The 20,425-nt window shown below is 37.5% G+C and overlaps 1 protein-coding gene across 3 annotated transcripts in view; it reads left to right on the forward strand.

Annotated features, from left to right (window-relative positions):
- The window catches only part of ABCD3 (ATP binding cassette subfamily D member 3), an 81,944-nt gene extending 72,558 nt beyond the window's left edge, over positions 1 to 9,386 (forward strand). For all 3 annotated transcript variants that reach the window (XR_010841750.1, XM_059069945.2, XM_059069952.2), the window contains 3 exons: positions 3,204 to 3,308; positions 6,247 to 6,303; positions 8,376 to 9,386. Coding sequence is in view for 2 of the 3 variants with exons in the window: in XM_059069945.2 (XP_058925928.1) it covers positions 3,204 to 3,308; positions 6,247 to 6,303; positions 8,376 to 8,453 (240 nt within the window). In the remaining variant the exon portion in view is untranslated. The remainder of the gene's footprint in view (positions 1 to 3,203; positions 3,309 to 6,246; positions 6,304 to 8,375) is intronic.
- The last annotated feature ends 11,039 nt before the right edge of the window (positions 9,387 to 20,425 follow it).

Below are 20,425 nucleotides of genomic sequence, written 5' to 3' on the forward strand. Positions count from 1 at the left end.
TCTGACTACCTTCTTTCCTGTCGAGCACAGACTTAACAATCCAGGGCCTAGAACATAGGAGGTACACAGGAGATATTTCTTCAAGGAATGAACAAATGATCCCTTCCCCTTAACTTCCTTTCCTACTTTCTGTTTTCTCATATTATTTAAACACCAGTCCAAGAGCAATTGTTTGCCTTGGCATTTCTGTATATTGGCTTCTGAGCACCGCTAGAAAAAAATCAGACAATAAGATGGATTGGTGGCACTGCACTTCCATGGCTTCCAGTCTTACAGGGATTCACAGCATGGCTTGGCAATCCTATTACTGATTTTTGTCCCTCTGTCTCATTTTTCTTGATAAGCATTTGAAAACTACCAGTCTCAGGCTTTCTACCCCATTACCTGCTCCACCACTGTCAGCAGAATAACTCTCCTCCTACTTCTTAAAGAAAAAAGAGGTGCTGTTAATTTCAGTTACATGACTGCTAATTTTTGAGTGCTAAATAGGCAATAGGCAGTATGCCAAGCACTTTACACAGGTTATCTCATTTTATTCTCGCCATAGTCCTGTGAGATGAGAGCTGTGAGTGTCCCATTTCACAGAGGAAATAGAATGTAGAACAGTTAAGTGGCTTGCCAGCCAAAGATATCTAGGAAATGTTAAAGCTGGTGGGGGGTGGGAGTGGCCTGTCATGCTCAGTGAGCAGTGTGACCGCAGAGTTCGTATACTCCAAAATCTTGTATTGAGAAACTGAGTAGCTGACTGCATAGTGGGAGAGAGAAAGACACATGATGAGAAAATTTCCACATAATGTGCTAAGTGTGGTGACGAAGGTATGCAAAGCATTGCATGGGAACACAGAGGAGGGGCATTTGTGAAATGCCTTCAAATAATCACTCCTCTTAATAACTTTGCACTGGGCTGTCCTGACCTCCCTGCTCCCACTGTTAGTGGAGGATATGTCATCCTTCCTCTTGAGAAAGGCTAAATGTCTCCATCTATGTCTTTGGACCCTCCCTCCTCCAACTTTATCACATCCCTTTCCTTCAGTTATGCACCCCCTCCGACACCCTCCCCTCATATTTAATCTCTTCTAGTCCTCTTATAGAAAGATATTTTCAGGTCTCTAAAAAGCAAACTCTGCCTTAACCAAAGGTCCCATGTAGTCTATACCTTTCATTCTCTGCATAGCTGAACTTCCTGATGGTCTGTCCTTGCTGCTTCCCCTTCCTCAAACCTCTTATAAATAAGATATAAACCCCAAGAAAGCTATTTTTATGTTTTAGTCATTCATTTATCAAATATTTGAATGTTTCCTATACTATACAGGTGTTGGGTGTACAGTAGTGATTAAAACAGAGTCTCGGCTTTTGTGACTATTGTAGCCTAAGGGGTAGACAAAGAAACAGACAACATACAATTTACAGTATGTGAAGAGCTGCAGAGATGTTACAGAAGGGACCCACTTGGATTGGGGAAAGGGATCAGGTTAGGTTTGTCTGAGAAGGTGACATTAAGCAGAAATTTGAAAGATGCAAGAAGCAGAGTAAGGCGTTCGAGACATAAGGAAAGTGACATGTGCGAAGCCTGTAAGACCTGTGACACATTGTGTCCTGGTAGTTGAGAGGAGATGGTGACTGGAATGTTGAAGTTAGAGAGTGAGTAGTAATAAGGTTGTGCGGGGCCTTGTAGACCATGGTAAGGAGTTTGAATTTTATTCTAAGTGAAATGGGAAGTTATTGAAGGGTTTTAAGCAGAAGAATGAAATTCTCTGTTACATTTCTGGAAGATCCTCTCTGGAGAATGGGTTAAAAAGGTACAAAAGAGGAAGCAGGAGACTATTTGTGGTCATCCAGGCAGGAGAGGGTTATGCTCTGGGCTAAGGACATGATTGTGAGCTGGGGGAAAGTGAGTAGGGTCCACAGGACTGACTTGAATGGACTAAAAATGGAGGGGGAGGGGAAGGGAGGAGGAGAAGGGAAAGATCAAGGAGGACTCACAGCTTTCTTGAGCAGCTGTTTGATAGCTTCATTTCTGAAATGTTCAAGATGGGGTGGGGGAAATGGATGAATGGATTTAAGGGAAAAATCTAGAAAATCTGTTGAGTTTTAGATTTTTAAAGTCTGTGAGTTCTGTAAGATATCCACATAGAAAGATCAAATAGGAATTTTTATGTATTAGTTTGGAAATTAGAAGAGAAGTATGGGTGAGGGAGATATATCGGGAGTTTACAAATGTAAATACTATTTGAAATCATGAGATTTGATGAGATCACTCAGAGAGAAACAACATAGGAAAAAGAGGAGAGGACCTAGGAATTAACCCTCAGGGACCCCAACATTTAATGGTCAAGTGAAAGAGAAAATGCTGGAAAAGAAACTGAGAAAACAACATAAGAAATGGAAAGAAACTTAAAACCATGGTTTCACTCTCACTTTCTCAAGAAGGAGGGAACGGTCACCTGCGTTGAATGTTGCAGAGAAGATAAATTGGGCAAGCATAGAAAGTGTCCATTGGTCATGCAACATGGAGATCATTGTTAGGAGCAGATGACAATTTGGAATATCTGTTAGACAAAGGATCAGAATAAATAATTCCCAGAAAATAAGATACATATGGAAAATAAACAGCAAAATGTTCAACATTACTGCTAATCAAAGAGGTGTAAGCCATACTAACCTTGATGTTAATTTTCACTTATGAAATTAGCACAGCCTTTTAAAAATGAGCATGCCCAATACTGACCACAGGGATATATACAACAGGTGCACTCAAATATTCTTGGTGGGATTATTAATTGGCAACATAATATTGACATTACTTAAGCAACAAAATGTTTAAAAATAGTCAGTTTTTGCATGAGTCATCTATAGTCTGAATTCTAAGATTTCATCAAAATGTGTACCCTCTAACCTTTTTTAGAGAACTTTCTTTAATACTAGTGTAAAACTCAACTTCATCTCCCATCAGTCTTAAAAGTTTTTGCTTTACTCTTAACAGTATTTCCCATGTGTTACATTTTTCCCTTTGTTCGGGAAGACAATAAAAGCAGTCAGGTTTCTTTATATGTTTTTGTTTCTGAGAAGTAGATTTTTTGAGTTAGAATAATTTTCATCTTTGCTTTAGAAGACCGTAAATGAGTATTTAAAGTAAATCTATTTTCGCATATTAATTTTAGCTCTCTAAATGATTATACAGAATATTTCTTTTTATGCTTCAGATGGCAAGATTATTTTATCATAAGCCCCAGTTTGCCATTTTGGATGAATGCACAAGTGCAGTTAGTGTGGATGTGGAAGACTACATTTACAGTCATTGTCGAAAGGTAAGTGTGATAAATTCTCAGTCCCCCCTTTCAGTTTACTCTGTGTCCAACCAAATATCTACCCAAAGAGAAGATTCCAAGTTATAAAGTGACAAAATTACTATCATAGGATGATATCTTGCTTTAATATTTTAAACTGATAATAGATATGAGTAAAAAAAAAATTATCAATGAATTCTGAATATAATTCTTTTTAGCCATGTATTAGATTTAAAATAAACGTTTAAATTTATTTTCCTTTTAACTCATTCTCTATACTCAGAGTTAATAAACTAATATTATCTTAATTTGTTCCATCAACTTTACCTAAATATCATTTGTTTTTTATAAAGAAAATAAAAAATTTAAAAAAATTTTAATTAAAAACTTTCGACAGTAATTATTTGGCAACTTTTAATTTAACCATTTTTTTCTCTGGCCTGGCCAGTATTTTACCAAGGCTTCTTTTAGTAGCCTTTTCTGAGGCTGTCTACATTGGTTCCATTCTTTAAGTAATTATTCAGTAGTCTCAGTTTTTTTGTTTGCTTTTTTTCCTGTGAGGAATTGTCACCATCATCTATACTTTTGTTGGATTTTGAGAACAAGAGCAGTGTATCCTAACGGTTGTAGAATTTTAGTGTAAGCAAATGAAGTACAGGAGTCTTTTAACATTTTGCAAGTGCTCTTCGGGAGTCCACAATAAATATAAAAGTCATGATGCGCACATATAGTATCAGTTCCTCCTGCTCGAAGTGTGGCCGTAGCGCAGCAGCAGCAGCATCGCCCCGGAGCTTGTTAGAAATGCAGTCTCAAGCCCTACTACTAAACCAGAGCCTGCATTTTAACAAAACCCCCAGATGATTCAAATGCACATTAAAGTTTGAGAAGAATTGGCATAATGATGAAGGAATAAATTTGTTACATTCACCTTTTAGGAAGATTTTATAGCTACTGATTTTATTTCTTTAATGGTTTTCTGTTCTTAATCAGTTTTAATCATTTATAATTTTTTATCCATTTGTCCATACATATTTTCAGATTTATAGGCATTAGAGGTGTTTGTGGAATCTCTTACACATAAAACCATGTAGTCTCTACTTGATTAGTGATTTAGAGGCTCTTTGGTGGTAATTTTGTCCATGCAGTTTCCTCTTATATCTAGCTGTAGGCTGCAAGTCCCCACAAAGGGTGCAGTTCTATGTATAGATTCCACTTAAAAGAAAAAAATTCTTATGGAGCCCCCATTTGATAAATTTTATTACTATAATGGCACTTGAATATGGATAAGCATGAAATGAAGTGAACTTAAAGTTAAAACTCATTTACAAAAGCTACAAATCCAATATAAACTTATAAGTTAAGTACAGATAAAACGTTAAAACACAGTTTCAAAATTGCAGCATTAGAGAGACCTATGATACTGTTTTGCTGAAACTAAACCACTGGTTTAGGTTTAATCTGAGGTCCAAAAATAATAGGAGGTCCAGATCTTATGTTTTGAATTTTGCTTATGTATTTTGACTTAATTCTGTTATAAGAATGCCTTCATTAAGTTGAGATCTAATCCAGTTATTTTAGAGTTGCAAGAGAAATAATATCTAAAGTGAGCTTTCAAAAATCAGATATGTGTTGCACCATCGAAATATATGCTTTATTAATAACTAACCGTATACTTGTCATGCAGTTCCTAACCTGTTTGAAAACCTTTCCCATAGCAGCCAAACTTATGATACATTAAAAGTTTTAAATGATACCACTTGAAGTCACCACTTGGTGCCAACAGAAGTGTAAACACAAACTTGGGCACTTTAATCTCATGACAGAAGTGATAAGAACATACTTACTCAAAATTATTTTTAATTATCAAAATGAATATAAAAATTGGAACTCATGGTGGAGATTTCCTGGCTACCCTAGCATGTATCTCAGCCTCAAGAGATCCATTTTGAGAAACACTGATCTAGAGAAGGTTTCTCAATCTCAGCACTATTGACGTTGTGGCTTGGATGACTCTTAGTTGTGGGAGGCTGTCCTCTGCTTTGTAGGATGTTTGGCAGCATTTCTGACCTCTACTCATTAGACTTCTGTAGCACTGTCAGTTGCAACAATCAAAAAAGACCTTGCCAAATGTCCCCTATGGGACAAAATCCCCTGCCTCCTCTCCCTGGTTGAGAATCACTGATCCAGAGCAGCTAGCTATATCTCTTAGTGTTGTTTTGAAAATTTGAAGAACCATCCATAAATCCTAATTCACAGTCTGAAATCCAGTAAGCTTGTAAAATCAAAAGATTTTTCATTATTTTGTAGCAAGCTCACTGGGTAGCCAGACCTGGCCTGAACTAACAGAAGATTTTTAAGCTCTTATTTATCTCACTGAATGTTCACGTCCATATGTGTTGTTGCAGAAACATTGATGTGTTTGATTTCAGAATTCTGCCTCAGAACCCTCTGGGGGTGGTAAATACTACTTTCCCAAAATCTGAATTCTAAGACATTCCAAAATAAAGGTTTCCAATAAAAGATTATGACCCTGTGTTTGAAAAACAAATTTACTGTAGGCAGTACTATATTGATTTAATTTTCCTGTTTTTGACTTTTTGCTACTTTTACCACCTTTATACTCTTTTCATATATTTTTCACAATAAAATATAAAATGTGCTAGGATATATATTTTCTGCCCAAAACAAAATCATACACTTAATTAAGCTAGTACCTATTAATTTAGTTTGTTTTTCTTAAATATTCTATTGATACTTGTTAGTTTTTATTATGTGGTCAATGGCTTGTACTTTGCATTACCTTAAACATTTGGCATCAATTATAGTTTTTTTCTCTTTGGCATTGATTTTTAACTGTAGCTACTGAAGACAGTCATTTTAACAGCTTAAACTATATAGACTAGTTTAATTTGTGACTCTGTGTTATTGATATAAACCCAAATCATTTTCCTTGTATTAGGTTGGCATTACCCTCTTCACTGTGTCACATAGAAAGTCTCTTTGGAAACACCATGAGGTTTGTATTTCTTATACTGAATGGTATAGTGAGAGTTTATTTTCATATATGAATTCAGGTGATTATGGTTTTAGATTTCTTGGTGTATATTCCCTTATAAATATATAACTTCAGGGAAAAAGGTGATTCTAATTCATTTTTATAAAACAGGATTTTCATAAATATTATTGTAGTTGTTAAATTTGAAAGCTACAATATATGTAAAGAGTCCCTAGTTACATATGATAGATATTAGAGAACCAGTTAGTGGTTCTCCAGTTTTATAAATGACCGTTGTATAATAACTGACTAAAATGTACATAATGTTATCACAACTATGGCCAAACAAACTTTTTCTTACCATTCTGTATTGACAGAAGGAGAAAGTCTTAAGAAGGATCAGATAGCAAAAAGTTTAGAGACAGTTTTAGTAGAGATCAGGACTACAAGGAGGAAACTGTATAATGTCATCTCTGTTTGTCATCACACTGTAATAAACAATTCATTAGGTAGTCACTATAATTTACAAAGATATTACAGGGAGGTTTACATGGGTACAGGTGCTCCAGCAGTGCCATAGTGCCATTCTCAGTATGGGAGTTCTTTTCAACTCTTAATGTAAAATAATCAAACCCTAAAAATAAACCCAGCTTAGTTCTTCTTCTCTTTTTTCTTTTCTTTTCGCTTCCTCCCTCCCTCCCTCCCTCCCTTCCTTCCTTCTTTCCTTCCTTCCTTCCATCCTTTCTTTCTTTCTCCCTTCCCTCTTCTCTTCTTTCCTTTTTTTCCTTCCTAAATGATACAGAAAAGGGTTGAGAAAAACTGAACATGGTAAGGGTGTTTTGTCCCATAAAATACATACCTGATTGATTATCTTTTTAACCAGATACTGGGCTAAGTGTCATGAGGGATACAGAGTACTGTCCTTACACTCAAGAACCTTACAGTTGAGATGATAGTGTATAAGTGGTTAAATGAAGAGCATGGGATTTGAAGTCAGAAAACCTGGGTTCAGGCATCACTGTTTCTGGCATTAATTGCTTCCTTTGTATAATAAAGTATTGATCCTTGCCTAACTGTCTCATAGATTACCGTGAAGATCAAAGAGGTAGCCTGTATGAAAGTTCTTAATAAACCATAATGAAGTTCTATATAGCTGTTGACTTTTAAAAATAGTTTTATCTTAATGACATATTATAATTTGCCCATTTTTATGAATTGAATGAAAAACTAAATAATTGGAAGTCAAAGCAGTTTAAAATATACCCAAGCCTTTGTGTTTTCTCAGAAGTTCATAAACATTACAGCCATAGGACAGTGAAAGGACTTGGGTTTCCCCTCTCCTCTTCTCCTGGAGGTGTAGAGAGTTATCAAAATAACCATCAGGCCAGTGATCATGTGAAGGAGGGGTAACACAAAGAACTGCAATGTTAAAGATTCCAGAATAACTTAAAAATAACAATATAGAAAATGCAAAAACAAAGGTCTTTTCTGTAAACAAAAAACCACTAAGTAAAATGGAAGGCTTTGTAACCGCTGTCCTAAGCATCTTCATAGGATGAGATATTTGGGCTCACTCTATAGTTCTCATCCTCCTCTGCTAAGTCAAAAAACAAATGAACAAAAAGCCTTAAGTTAGAGGTTCTGGGCTGATCTGGGAAACCAGCTAAAGTAAGTATTTTAGAGGCTGTCCTATACAACAGACTTGCACTTAGTGCACTTGCACCTCTGTAGATCAGACCCTTGGTTGTGGAGTGGTAGAAGCATTCTAATTTGTGGGATGCTTACAGATTTGGTTCCTTTAAAATAATAAGGAAAAAATAATAATAAGGAAGTCTGATGTTTTAGTTCTCTTAATGGAAATTACTATATCCACTACAAACAGATGCATATTGTGGCTCCTTTGAAAAAGAGCGGACATCTTCTTTTAGTCTTTCCTTGGAAAATGGTATGCATTTCTGAGTATAAACTTTTGAAGATTTTAGTGGCTTAAAATAATTATTTTCAATCATTTTCTTGTATAATAACCTCTACATAAATTCCTGTCTAAAAGGAGATTCTCAGTTATTGATTTTTTTCCCCCTTCTTTCCCATAGTACTACCTGCATATGGATGGCAGAGGCAATTATGAATTCAAACAGATAACAGAAGATACAGTTGAGTTTGGCTCTTAGAATCCAGAGAACTGTATTGAACCAGCTTCAATGAAATAATTACACAATACAATTAGAAATACAAAGTACATTGTAAAATAAAGTTGAGCTTGCTTTTTTAAACAAAACAACAAATTAACTAGATATAAAATAATTGCGAATAAGTTGTTGAAACATTTAATATTATATGGGATATTGCTAGTTGTGTATATGTTGGTTTAATTATTAATATGTACTAAGAATGTCCTTATTCTTGTGGTTAAAAACCTGCCTAAATTAAATTGGGCTTAAATCAGTGTAACCTGATTCATCCTGGGATGTAAACCATTTGAAGTCAGCTACTTTGACTTTTATGGCTCTATCTTTTCCTTCAGTGAAGAACCCTATTTAAAACTAGGGTCATCACTTGTCCTGTTCTAACGAGATAGTCTTGAGTTTCATTTTCTTGTGCCCCATGATAGTGGGAAACAAACAAATCATAGTGTATTATCAAAATGTACATCTTGGCATAATGGCCTTTATTACCCTGTGGCAGATGTCTTTAGCTGCCACGGTTATACTCATTCCTTGCTTATGTCTTGGGGTACATTTGAATCCAGGAAAGCCATTTGGATTTTCTTTGGCTAAATCATAAATGTGCCCCTCGCAGTCTTCATTATTGAGTTGTTTTGAGGGTTCTTTGTGGTGATGCAACAAAAGTATATGTGCAGTCTTGCTTACAGGGGATGGTTACTGTATTTCACACCTAATCTTCTCAGTAACGGGATATGAAAACACAAAGTCCTTACATGTCAAGCTCAAGGTCTTATAAGATTTTTAGAATTTTTAAAGAATTGGATGGATTTTTATATGTTAGGAGCCTATTCATTAGAAGTGTGGTGGTTACATGGCGTTAAACTCCAGATGAGCCATAGGAATGTACTACATGAAGTAAAGCACTGAGTATGCAATGTATCACTGTCTTTGACTGTGATTTTTTTTTTTTTTTTGCGGTACGCGGGCCTCTCACTGTTGTGGCCTCTCCCGTTGCGGAGCACAGGCTCCAGATGCGCAGGCTCAGCGGCCATGGCTCACAGACCCAGCCGGTCCGTGGCATGTGGGATCGGACCGGGGCACGAACCCGCGTTCCCCCCATCGGCAGGCAGATTCTCAACCACTGCGCCACCAGGGAAGCCCGTCTGTGATTTTATGTTTAAAAAATATGTTATAAAATTATGCACATGAGTGAATTATGTTTCCTAAGGCACTGGTTTATCTCTGTGACTCTTTAATAACTTTTTTATATTTGGGTCATTATGTTGAACTATATCCTAAGAGAAATCAATTTCATCTCACCAGACCACCATTAATGACTATGTGTATTATTTGCACAAGGAGAACTGAAATTGAGTATTATCAATAAGCTAGATATGAAATCAGTTTTATCAAACTGGGATTCAGAAAGGGGCTTTTTATATTCTTGTTTCTGCATAACAGGTTTGGGGTTTTTTTGCAGAATTAACTATAAGAATCACTGACTACCAAAGTTAAAATTGATGTACTGATTCCATAATACATAACATTCAATTTTTATCACTTCTCTTTAGCAAACTTGTATACTTACTTATTTTCTGTTCAGATTAAAAAAGAATCAGATATCCTATACAACCTTTGCTTGTTCTTTTTATTCTGGTATATAAATCCTAGGTAGTTCATACAGAGTTATACAGTCTTGACTTGAAAAATACAAAAATAAACATTCAGAAAGCCCTTTTAGCATGCAATATCTCTTTTTTAATGTCAAATGTAGTTTTAATGGAATGAATTTCTTCTTTAGAAAAGCCAGGAAAAAACCTTCAGTGTACTTCACAAATGCTACCAAATAGACAGGAGACCTTAAAAGATAGTATCAGTCTTGGGAAACATTTTATGTCATAGGGGAAGTTTCAGATTTTCAGATTTCTAGGTTACCCTAAGCCTACTAATAGAAGTATTTTCCTAGCTGCCTCCTTATTTCTCTGTAATGAATTCTTGCAATCAAAAAATTTTTTTTGTTTTTGTTTTTATTTTTTCTTCCCTTTTTAATTTAATAAATGTTAAAGTGCCTCACCATATGAGGTATAAAGAAAGATCCCTTTCCTGGAGAATCGCAGTATACATTAACTTGTTTGTTCTAGGAAGGCTTGCAGTAAAGGAATCCAGTGTTTCCAGACCGTGATTGACCATGGAACATCTTTTCCCACATAATTCCATAGACTGAACTGGGAAAGGGCAGTTTAATCTGAAGGATAAACTGAAGATAAGGACTTTCATCCATGAGCAACACACTGCATATCAAGTGTATCAAGTGTATCATATCAAGCTTCTACTTTTTCTATGAGAAAATAGGGATGCAGACACCTAGGGTTGTATGCTATGCACTAATAGAATAAATGTATCTGGGGTTTGCCTCTATAGGGGAGGCAAAAGTTTACTTCTACCTTCTTAGGGTTTTTGACTGGGCCTAAGAATTAAATTGACATAAGACAGATTAACAGGACAAAAACATACACATTTATTTAATATAAGTTTTATGTGGCACGGGAGCCCTCGTAAGGAAATAAAGCCCCAAAGAAGTGGCAAAACCTGAGGCTACGAAGCTGAACAAACAAGCAATTGTGGAAAAGTAACTATGTGGAGAGGCTAAAAGAAGGTAAGAATTATTTTAATAAGTTTTGAATAGAATTCTCTCAGCCTCAACATCCTGTCCTTGATAAGAGTGTTATTCTGCTTCTGGTGTAGTGAGGACACATTCCATATGGGGGTTTTATCTTCTGCTTTTAGGAAGAAAAAGGGGAGAGTCAGAGTGCCCTTCCTGCACCTGCTGTTTAAGTGCCTGTAGCTCAAACTAGTCCTTATGCCAAAGTGTCATATTTTGGAATAACAAATCCTACCACCCTTCACCTCTTCCCCCTCCCCCCCTTAATGATTAGCATTTGGCTTAAAACTGTGGTGATATTATAGAATCTATCATTTCCTTATATAATTTTTTAACTTTTAAATTTGGTGTTTAAAACCATAGTTTGCCTAAAAGCAGAGTGAGTTTTCTCCTATCAGATGGGACTTTAGCATTGTTAGTTGTAAGCTGTTTACATTTTTACCTCCATCAGTAATTTTTCTTTTGTGCAGAGTTGAAATGCTTTGACCTATAAACGTATGCATGCCACTTAAAAAAAAATCTAGTACCAGAAATTCATAAATAACAGTCCCTCCCCACACGCTTGGGGCAATCTCTCTCTTTTTTTTTAAATTGGAGTATAATCGCTTTACAATGCTGAGGTCGTTTCTGCTGTTCAGTGGGGCAACCATTTTTAACCTGTAACTGTTTTGTGGTGGTTTTATTTTTAAGCAGTGTATTATATAGCTACTTCTTACTTTGTCAGTTCTAGGCATCCCCTGCTGCCCATATTCCAGCCATAGCCACCACATATAACGCTTTAATGCAATATAATACATAAGCAGAAAGGCCCACAAATCTTACGCTCATTGGATTTTTAGAAAGTGTTCATGTGCATTACCACCCCCCAGATCAAGAAACAGGACGTTGTCACGCCTCCGGGCCTCCTTTGTGTCTTCTAGCAATCATTAGCCCATTAAAGCCACTTTATCCTGACTTATAAATTAAGTTGCGTGTTTGTGAACTTCATACGTAATTGGATGCCCTTTGTGTACTCCCTTCAGGATACAGGTCCTTTGCATCCTTAGGTAAGTTTATTTTTAATTTTATTCTTTTTAATGTGATGGTAAATGGGAGTGTTTCCTTCATTTCTGTTTCTGATCTTTCATTGTTAGTGTATAGAAGTGCAACAGATTTCTGTGTATTCGTTTTGTATCCTGCAACTTTACCTTACTTCATTGATGAGCTCTAGTAGTTTTCTGGTAGCATCTTTAGGATTCTCTATATATAGTATTATGTCATCTACAAACAGTGACAGCCTTACTTCTTTTCAGTTTGTATTCCTTTTATTTCTTTTTCTTCTCTCATTGTCATGGCTAGGACTTCCAATACTATGTTGAATAAACGTGTCCTGTTCCTGATCTTGGAGGAAATGTTTTCAGATTTTTACTGTTGAGTATGATGTTAGCTGTGGGTTTGTCATAGATGGCCTTTATTATGTTGAGGTAGGTTCCCTCTATGCCCACTTTCTGGGGAGTTTTTATCATAAGTGGGTGTTGAATTTTGTCACAAGCTTTTTCTGCATGTATTGAGATGATCATATGGTTTTTATTCTTCAGTTTGTTAATGTAGTGTATCACACTGATTTGCTGATATTGAAAAGTCCTTGTATCCCTGGGATAAATCCCACTTGATTCTGGTATATGATCCTCTTAATGTATTGTTGGATTCAGTTTGCTAGTATTTTGTTGAGAATTTTTGTGTCTATGTTCATTAATGATATTGGCTGTAATTTTCTTTTTTTGGCATATCTTTATCTGGTTTTGTTTTCAGGGTGATGGGGGCCTCATGGAATGAGTTTGGGAATATTCCTTCTTCTGAAATTTTTTGGAATAGTTTCAGAAGGGTAGGTGTTAACTTTCTCTAAATGTTTGATAGTATTTGCCTGTGAAACTGTCTGGTCCTGGATTTCTGTTTGTTGGGAGTTTTTAAATCACAGTTTCAATTTCAGTACTTGTGATTGGTCTGTTCATATTTTCTGTTTCTTTATGGTTCAGTCTTGAGAGATTGTACCTTTCTAAGAATTTGTCCATTTCTTCTAGGTTGTCCATTTTATTGGCATATAGTTGCTTGTAGTAGTCTCTTATGATCCTTTGTATTTCTGTGGTGTCAGTTGTAACTTCTCCTTTTTCATTTCTAACTTTAGTGGTTTGAACCCTCTCCCTTTTTTTCTTGATGTGTCTGGCTAAATGTTTATCAATTTTGTTTGTCTTTTCAAAGAACCAGCTTTTAGTTTCATTTATCTTTTCTGTTGTTTTCTTCATCTCTAATTCATTTATTTCTGCTCTGATCTTTATGATTTCTTTCCTTCTACTAACTTTGGGTTTTGTTTGTTCTTCTTTCTCTAGTTGTTGCAGGTGTAAGGCTAAGGCTAGGTTGTTCGAGATTTTTCTTGTTTCCTGAGATACACTTGTATTGCTATATATTGAATACTTCCCTCTTAGCACTGCTTTTGCTGCGTCCCGTAGGTTTTGGATCATCATATTTTCATTTTCGTTTGTCTCTAGGTATTTTTTTTTATTTCCTCTGATTTCTTCAGTGATCCATTGGTTATTTAGTAGCATATGTTTTAACCTCCACATGTTTGTGTTCTTTACAGTTTTTTTCTTGTAGTTGATTTCTTTTTTTTTTTTTTTTAATTTATTTTATTTTATTTTTGGCTGCATTGGGTCTTTGTTGCTGCACGCGGGCTTTCTTTAGTTGTGGCAAGTGGGGGCTACTCTTTGTTGCAGTGCGCGTGCTTCTCATTGCGGTGGCTTCTCTTTGTTGTGGAGCATGGGCTCTAAGCATGCAGGCTTCAGTAGTTGTGGTGCACAGGCTTGGTTGCTCCACAGCATGTGGGATCTTCCTGCACGAGGGCTCAGTTGATTTCTAATCTCATAGTGTTGTGGTTGGAAAAGATGCTTGATATGATTTCAGTTTTCTTAAATTAACCAAGGCTTGCTTTGTGGCCCAGCATGTCCTCTATTTTGGAGAATGTTCCATGTGCACTTGAGAAGAAAGTATATTCTGCTGCTTTTGGGTGGAATGCTCTATAAATATCAGTTAAGTCCATCTGGTCTAGTGTGTCATTTAAGGCCTGTGTTCCCTTATTGATTTTCTGTCTGGATGGTCTGTCCATTGATGTAAGTGGGATATTAAAATCCCCCACTACTATTGTGTTTCTGTTGATTTATCCTTTTATGGCTGTTAACATTTGCCTTATATATTAACGTGCTCCTTTGTTGGGTGCATACATATTTACAGTTGTTATATCTTCTTGGATTGATCCCTTGATCATGATGTAGTGTCCTTCTTTGTCTCTTGTAACAGTCTTTACTTTAAAGTCTATTTTGTCTGATACAAGTGTTGCTACTCCAGCTTTCTTTTGATTTCCAATTGCATGGAATACCTTTTTCCATCCCCTCACTTTCAGTCTGTATGTGTCCCTTGATCTGAAGTGGGTCCTTGTAGATAAAATATATATGGGTCTTGGTTTTGTATCCATTCAGCCAATCTGTCTTTTGGTTGGAGTATTTAATCCGTTTACATTTAAGGTAATTATTGATATGTATGTTCTTATTGTCATGTTGTTAATTGTTTTGAATTTGTTTTTGTAGGTCTTTTTTCTTTTCCTCTTTTGTTCTCTTGTGATTTGATGACCATTTTTAGTGTTGTGTTTGGGTTGCTTTTTCTTTTTTGTGTGTATATGTATTATAGAATTTTGGTTTGCAGTTACCATGAGGTTTTGATATAGCAGTCCGTACACACACACACACACACACACACACACACACACAAGATTGTTTTAAGTTGCTGGTCTCTTAATTTCAAATGCATTTCCAATATCCTACATTTGTACTCACCTCACGATTGCTGGTTTTGATATATTTTTGTGTGGAGGATTCCTATCTTTACTATATGTTTGCTTTTACTGGTGAGCTTTCCTATTCATAATTTTCTTTTTTCTAGCTGTGGCCTTTTCTTTTCCACTTAGAGAAGTTCTTTTAGTATTTGTTGTAAAGCTGGTGTGGTGGTGCTGACTTCTCTTATCTTTTGCTTGTCTGTAAAGCTTTTGATTTCTCTGTTGTATCTGAATGAGAGCCTTGCTGGGTAGAGTATTCTTTTTTACTTTTTTTTTTGTGTGTGTGTGTGTGTGTGTGTGGTACACAGGCCTCTCACTGTTGTGGCCTCTCCCGTTGCGGAGCACAGGCTCCGGACGTGCAGGCTCAGCAGCCATGGCTCACGGGCCCAGCCGCTCCGCGGCATGTGGGATCTTCCTGGACTGGGGCACGAACCCGCGTCCCCTGCATCGGCAGGCGGACTCTCAACCACTGTGCCACCAGGGAAGCCCTGGGTAGAGTATTCTTGATTGTAGGTTTTTCTCTTTCATCACTTTATGTTGTGCCACTTCCTTCTGGCCTGCAGAGTTTCTGTTGCAAAATCAGCTGACAACCTTATGGGGATTCCCTTGTATGTTATTTGTTGCTTTTGCCTTGTTGCTTTTAATATTTTCTCTGTGCCTTTAATTTTTATCAATTTGATTACTATGTGTCTCAGCGTGTTCCTCCTTGGGTTTATCCTGTATGGGACTCTGCACTTCCTGGACTTGGGTGACTGTTTCTTTTCCTATGTTAGGGAAGTGTTCAGCTATTATCTCAGGCCCTTTCAGATATTTTCTGAGGCCCTTTCTCCCTCTCTTCTCCTTCTGGGACCCCTATAATGTGAATGTTGGTGTGTTTAATGTCCCAAAAGTCTCTTAAACTGTCCTCATTTCTTTTCATTCTTTTTTCTTTATTCTTTTCCATGACAGTGATTTCCACCGTTCTGTCTTCCAGGTCATTTATCTGTTCTTCTGCCTCATTCTGCTATTGATTCCTTTTAGTGTATTTTTCATTTCAGTTATTGTATTGTTCAAATCTGTTTGTTCTTTATAGCATCTAGCTCTTTGTTAAACATTTCTTGTATCTTCCTGGTCTGTACCTCCATTCTTTTTCTGAGATCTTGTGTCATCTCTACTATCATTACTCTGAATTCTTTTTTTGAATAGATTTCCTGTCTCCACTTCACTTAGTTATTCTTCTGGGGTTTTATCTTATTACTTCAACATATTACTCTCATATCTCATTTTGCATAACTTTCTGTGTTTGTGGTCTCCTTTCCACAGGCTGCAGGGTTGTAGGTCCTCTTGCTTCTGGTGTCTGCCCCCCTGGTGGGTGAGGCTGGTCTAGAGACTTGTTCAGGCTTCCTAGTGGGAGGACTGTTGCCTGCCCACTGGTGGGTGGAGCTGGGTCTTGACCCTCTGGTGGGCAGGGCTACATCAAGGGTTGTGTTTAGAGGCAGCTGTGGGCCCAGGAAGACTTTAGGCAGCCTGTCTGCTGATGGGTGGGGCTGTGTTGCCACCCTGTTGGTTGTTTGGCCTGAGGTGTCACAACACTGGAGCCTACAGGCTGTTGGGTGGGGCCAGGTCTTGGTGTCAGAATGGCAGCCTCCAGGAGACCTTATACCAGTGAGTAATCCCCAGTACCTCTGCCACCAGTGTCCTTGTCCCCACAGTGGGCCACAGCCACCCCCTGCCTCCCCAAGAGACTCTCTAAGAGCAGCAGGTAGGTCTGGCCCAGGCTCCTATGAAGTCACTGCTTTTTCCCTGGGTCCCAGTGCACATGAGACCTTGTGTACACCCTCCAAGAGTGGAATTTTTGTTTTCCCCAGTCCTATGGAGTTCCTGCCATAAAGCCCCGCTGGCCTTCAAAGCCAAATGCTCTGGGGGCTCCTCCTCCTGATGCCAGATCCCCAGGCTGGGGAGCCGGACATGGGGCTCAGAACTCTCACTCCTGTGGGAGAACCTCTGTGATACAATTATTTTCCAGTCTGTGGGTCACCTACCCAGCAGGTATGGGATTTGATTGTATCACAAATATGCCCTCCTACTGTCTTGCTGTGGCTTCTTCTTTGTCTTTGGACATAGAATATCTCTTTTTGGTAGGTTCCAGTCTTTTTTGTTGATGGTTGTTCAGCAGATAGTTGTGATTTTGGTGTTTTCATGAGAGTAGGTGAGCTCAAGTCCTTCTACTCTATCATCTTGTCCCAGAACCCAAAGTAGACATTTAAGATAATGAGCATTTCTAAAAATTAAAAAGGACATTTCATGATGATAAAAGGTTGATCCACCAATAGTGGGGGAAAAAAAACCCACAAATATTGAACACAATTAACCAACTTGACCTAATTAACATGTACCCAGTAACTGCAGAATTCACGGAACATGATAGATCCCTCTATTTATATAAGACTTCTTGAATTTCTGTCAGTAATATTTTGTTGTTTTCTGTGTAGAGGTCTTGCACATCTTCATTAGCTTTATTGCTAGGCATTTGATGTTTGTTGATTCTAGTATAATATATTTTATTTTCTACTTGTTAATTTTTATAAATTGATCTTTGTGACAGATTGTATTTTCCAAGGATGGTCCCATCCCACATGCTCTTTACAGTGTGGTATGAACATCCTCCAAGGAGAAGTGAGATTTATAAATCCCACCCCTTGAACCTGTGAACTTTGTAACTTCGTGTGGTAAGTCAGGGGCTGGGGTGTGATCACGGAGGAGGCAAGATAAACTTTAAATGTATAAACTTTATTTGGATGGCAGTTGGACAGGATTGCATGAGAGAGGAAGTCCTTCAACACATGAAAACTGACAGAACTTAAGAAAAAATTAGTTCCAGAGATGGTGGCATGAGACCACCGCCTATAAGTGGAATAGGACAAGGGGACTCACAGGGGCAACAGGGAAATCAGAGAGGGGCTCATGTGTCTAGGTGATGTCCCTCAGCAGCAATTGCTCGGAAGGACAAGCAGTGGTTTGGGGTCTTAACAGCTATAGGATTGTCTTACCTATGGTCAGCAGATGTTCAATATAATTTCATGGGGTATGTAAAGTAGGTAGGCTGTAATCGGCTAAAATTATGGTGTGGGACAATATTAAAAGCAGTCGACGTGTGAGGATTTGAGTTTGTCACAGGTGGGCTTTTAGCTAATGATCCTAGCCTACTTTACAATGTTGTGTTAGTTTCTGCTATACAGCAAAGTGAATTATACACATATCCATTAGAAATTTAATTTTAAACATAAATTAATTGGCCAAACTATTTAGCCAAAGATATTTTGCCAAATGGCTTTGACTTTGGGATGCTGAAGGCAATACAAAACTCCAAGCTTTGTCAAACACATATTTATTGTTGGCATCATCCTATGTCCAAGACTTTGTTTTGTGATCAAGCCTTCCATCTTCCTGGAACAATTCTCACACTTTCTCCTCTCCCTTTCCCCCATCTGCCTGATTAACTGTGTCCTTCAGCTGAGGTTTTAGGTAGCCCTTCCAAGTCCAAGTTAGATGGCCCCACATGAGTTCCCAAAGCACCCTATACTTCCCCTATCATAATGTTTATGTTCTATTATCATTACTTGTTTGACATTTTACTCTGCAAATACATAAGCTCCACAAGAGCTGAGATTATACCTGTTGTATTTTATCAAATCCAAAATGCATGGCACATATTAGGTGCTTAATATTAGAATAAATGAATGAATTCAAATGCATAAGCATGGTTCTTGCCAGAAAAATTACCATTAGAAAGGGAGCCATGACAGGTAAAGATCTGTACAATACTAAGGTGGTAAGAAAGAATTGTGAGAATACAGTAAGGAGGTAGGAAGAGTATACTGGGAATATGGAAGAGGAAAGCTCCTGGGTGAGATCCAGGAATTATTATCCAGTATTGAAGGATGGGTAGGTAGAAGCAGGGCACATGAATCAGTGAAATTGAGGCAGGAAAGCTTTTGGTCTTTAGAAAGCTGTGGATTAAAGCAGAGGTCCTCGAAGTATTGTCCTAGTGAAATGTGTGGTATTTACAATATGATCATGGCTCTGCTTTTACTTTTGGCATGGATTAATAACTTGCTAAAATTTAAGTTTAATAAATGGCAACTTCTCGTCAAGACTGTGCAGTTCTATCCATTGGTGAGGTGTCTCTTCCCTTTCTCCACCTCACTTCCCCTACCCTGCCTTTGTGAAATCAGAAGAGTGGGCTAAATGACTGGGGAAAGCACAGAGCTTCTCAGACTTCAATGTGCATATAAATCACCTGGAAAATGCAGATTCTGGTTCAGTAGGTCGGGGGTGGGGTCCGAGAATTTCCATCTCTAACTACCTCTCAAATGATGCTCAAACGCTGTCCCGAGAGCACACTTTAAGTAGCAAGATCTGGGGTGGGGCTCTAGCTGTGGACTAAAGAGACCATCACAGGTAGAGTTGCAGCAACTTGGAGAAGGTTCTCTGGTTCAGTGATTCTGGCCACCCCTCCCACCATGTTCATTCATTCTTAATCATTTACAGGTGTTTTGGGTTTTATTTACTATTCTTTTGCTTTTACAATCCAGTTTGTGAATTCTTGTTAAGTTGCGATCCTCCTCAGGAACTGAAGATGGCACCACAATCTTAGTCATTAAAGGACACTTCCATCCTAAATGCTGTTATGCAGAGGAAAAGCATTTTCCTGCCCCTCTGAATGTTTCTTATTCTCTGGCCTGATACATGTTTAGAGAAGACAAGTTTCTTTGCAGATGGAGCATAGTTTTCCAGTGATTTTTGAAAATCAGGCTGGATTATGTCAAAAACTTTTTTCTTAAAGCTTTTTTAGAACCCTGTTTGAAATGTTTATTAAATTCTGTATATTCAATATGAATTGCAATTTCTGTTACAAAATTCCTGGATTGTTTTGAAGTATTTTCATTTCTCCCAGAGAAAGTGTTGTCTTTCACTTGTTAATTATTCATGCTCTATCTAATGAATACATAATCATGGAATTTAGGCTAAAAGAGATTGAAGAGCTTTCAACCAATTAGCTCACTTGACAAAAGAGAAAACAGGCTCCCCAATTTTGCTTAAGTTCTCTTGAAAGAGTTTTGGTACGTTGCAACAGAAAAAATCCTAACAGACCCATATATGACAGACTTCCAGTGCAGCTAAAGACAGAGGTTCTTGTCTATGCTTTATGTATTCTTAATTTGATTTTGGCTTCACAGCAAGCTGCTTTCTGACCTCTCCCAGGGATAGGAATGCCCCATTTGTGTCTAGAGCTACTTGTAGTCTCTCATTGCAGTAAATTATAGATTAAGCCAGTGGTTCTGAAACTTTACTGGGCATTAGAATCACTTGAAGGGCTTCTTGTTAAAATGGAGATTTCTAATTCAGTAAGTCTGAGGTCAGGGTTATGAATTTGAATTTCTAACAAGCTCTCAGGTGATGCTAATTCTTATG

The sequence above is a fragment of the Kogia breviceps genome, chromosome 1 (genome assembly GCF_026419965.1).
Source record: "Kogia breviceps isolate mKogBre1 chromosome 1, mKogBre1 haplotype 1, whole genome shotgun sequence".
NCBI classification, from domain to species: Eukaryota; Metazoa; Chordata; class Mammalia; order Artiodactyla; family Physeteridae; genus Kogia; species Kogia breviceps.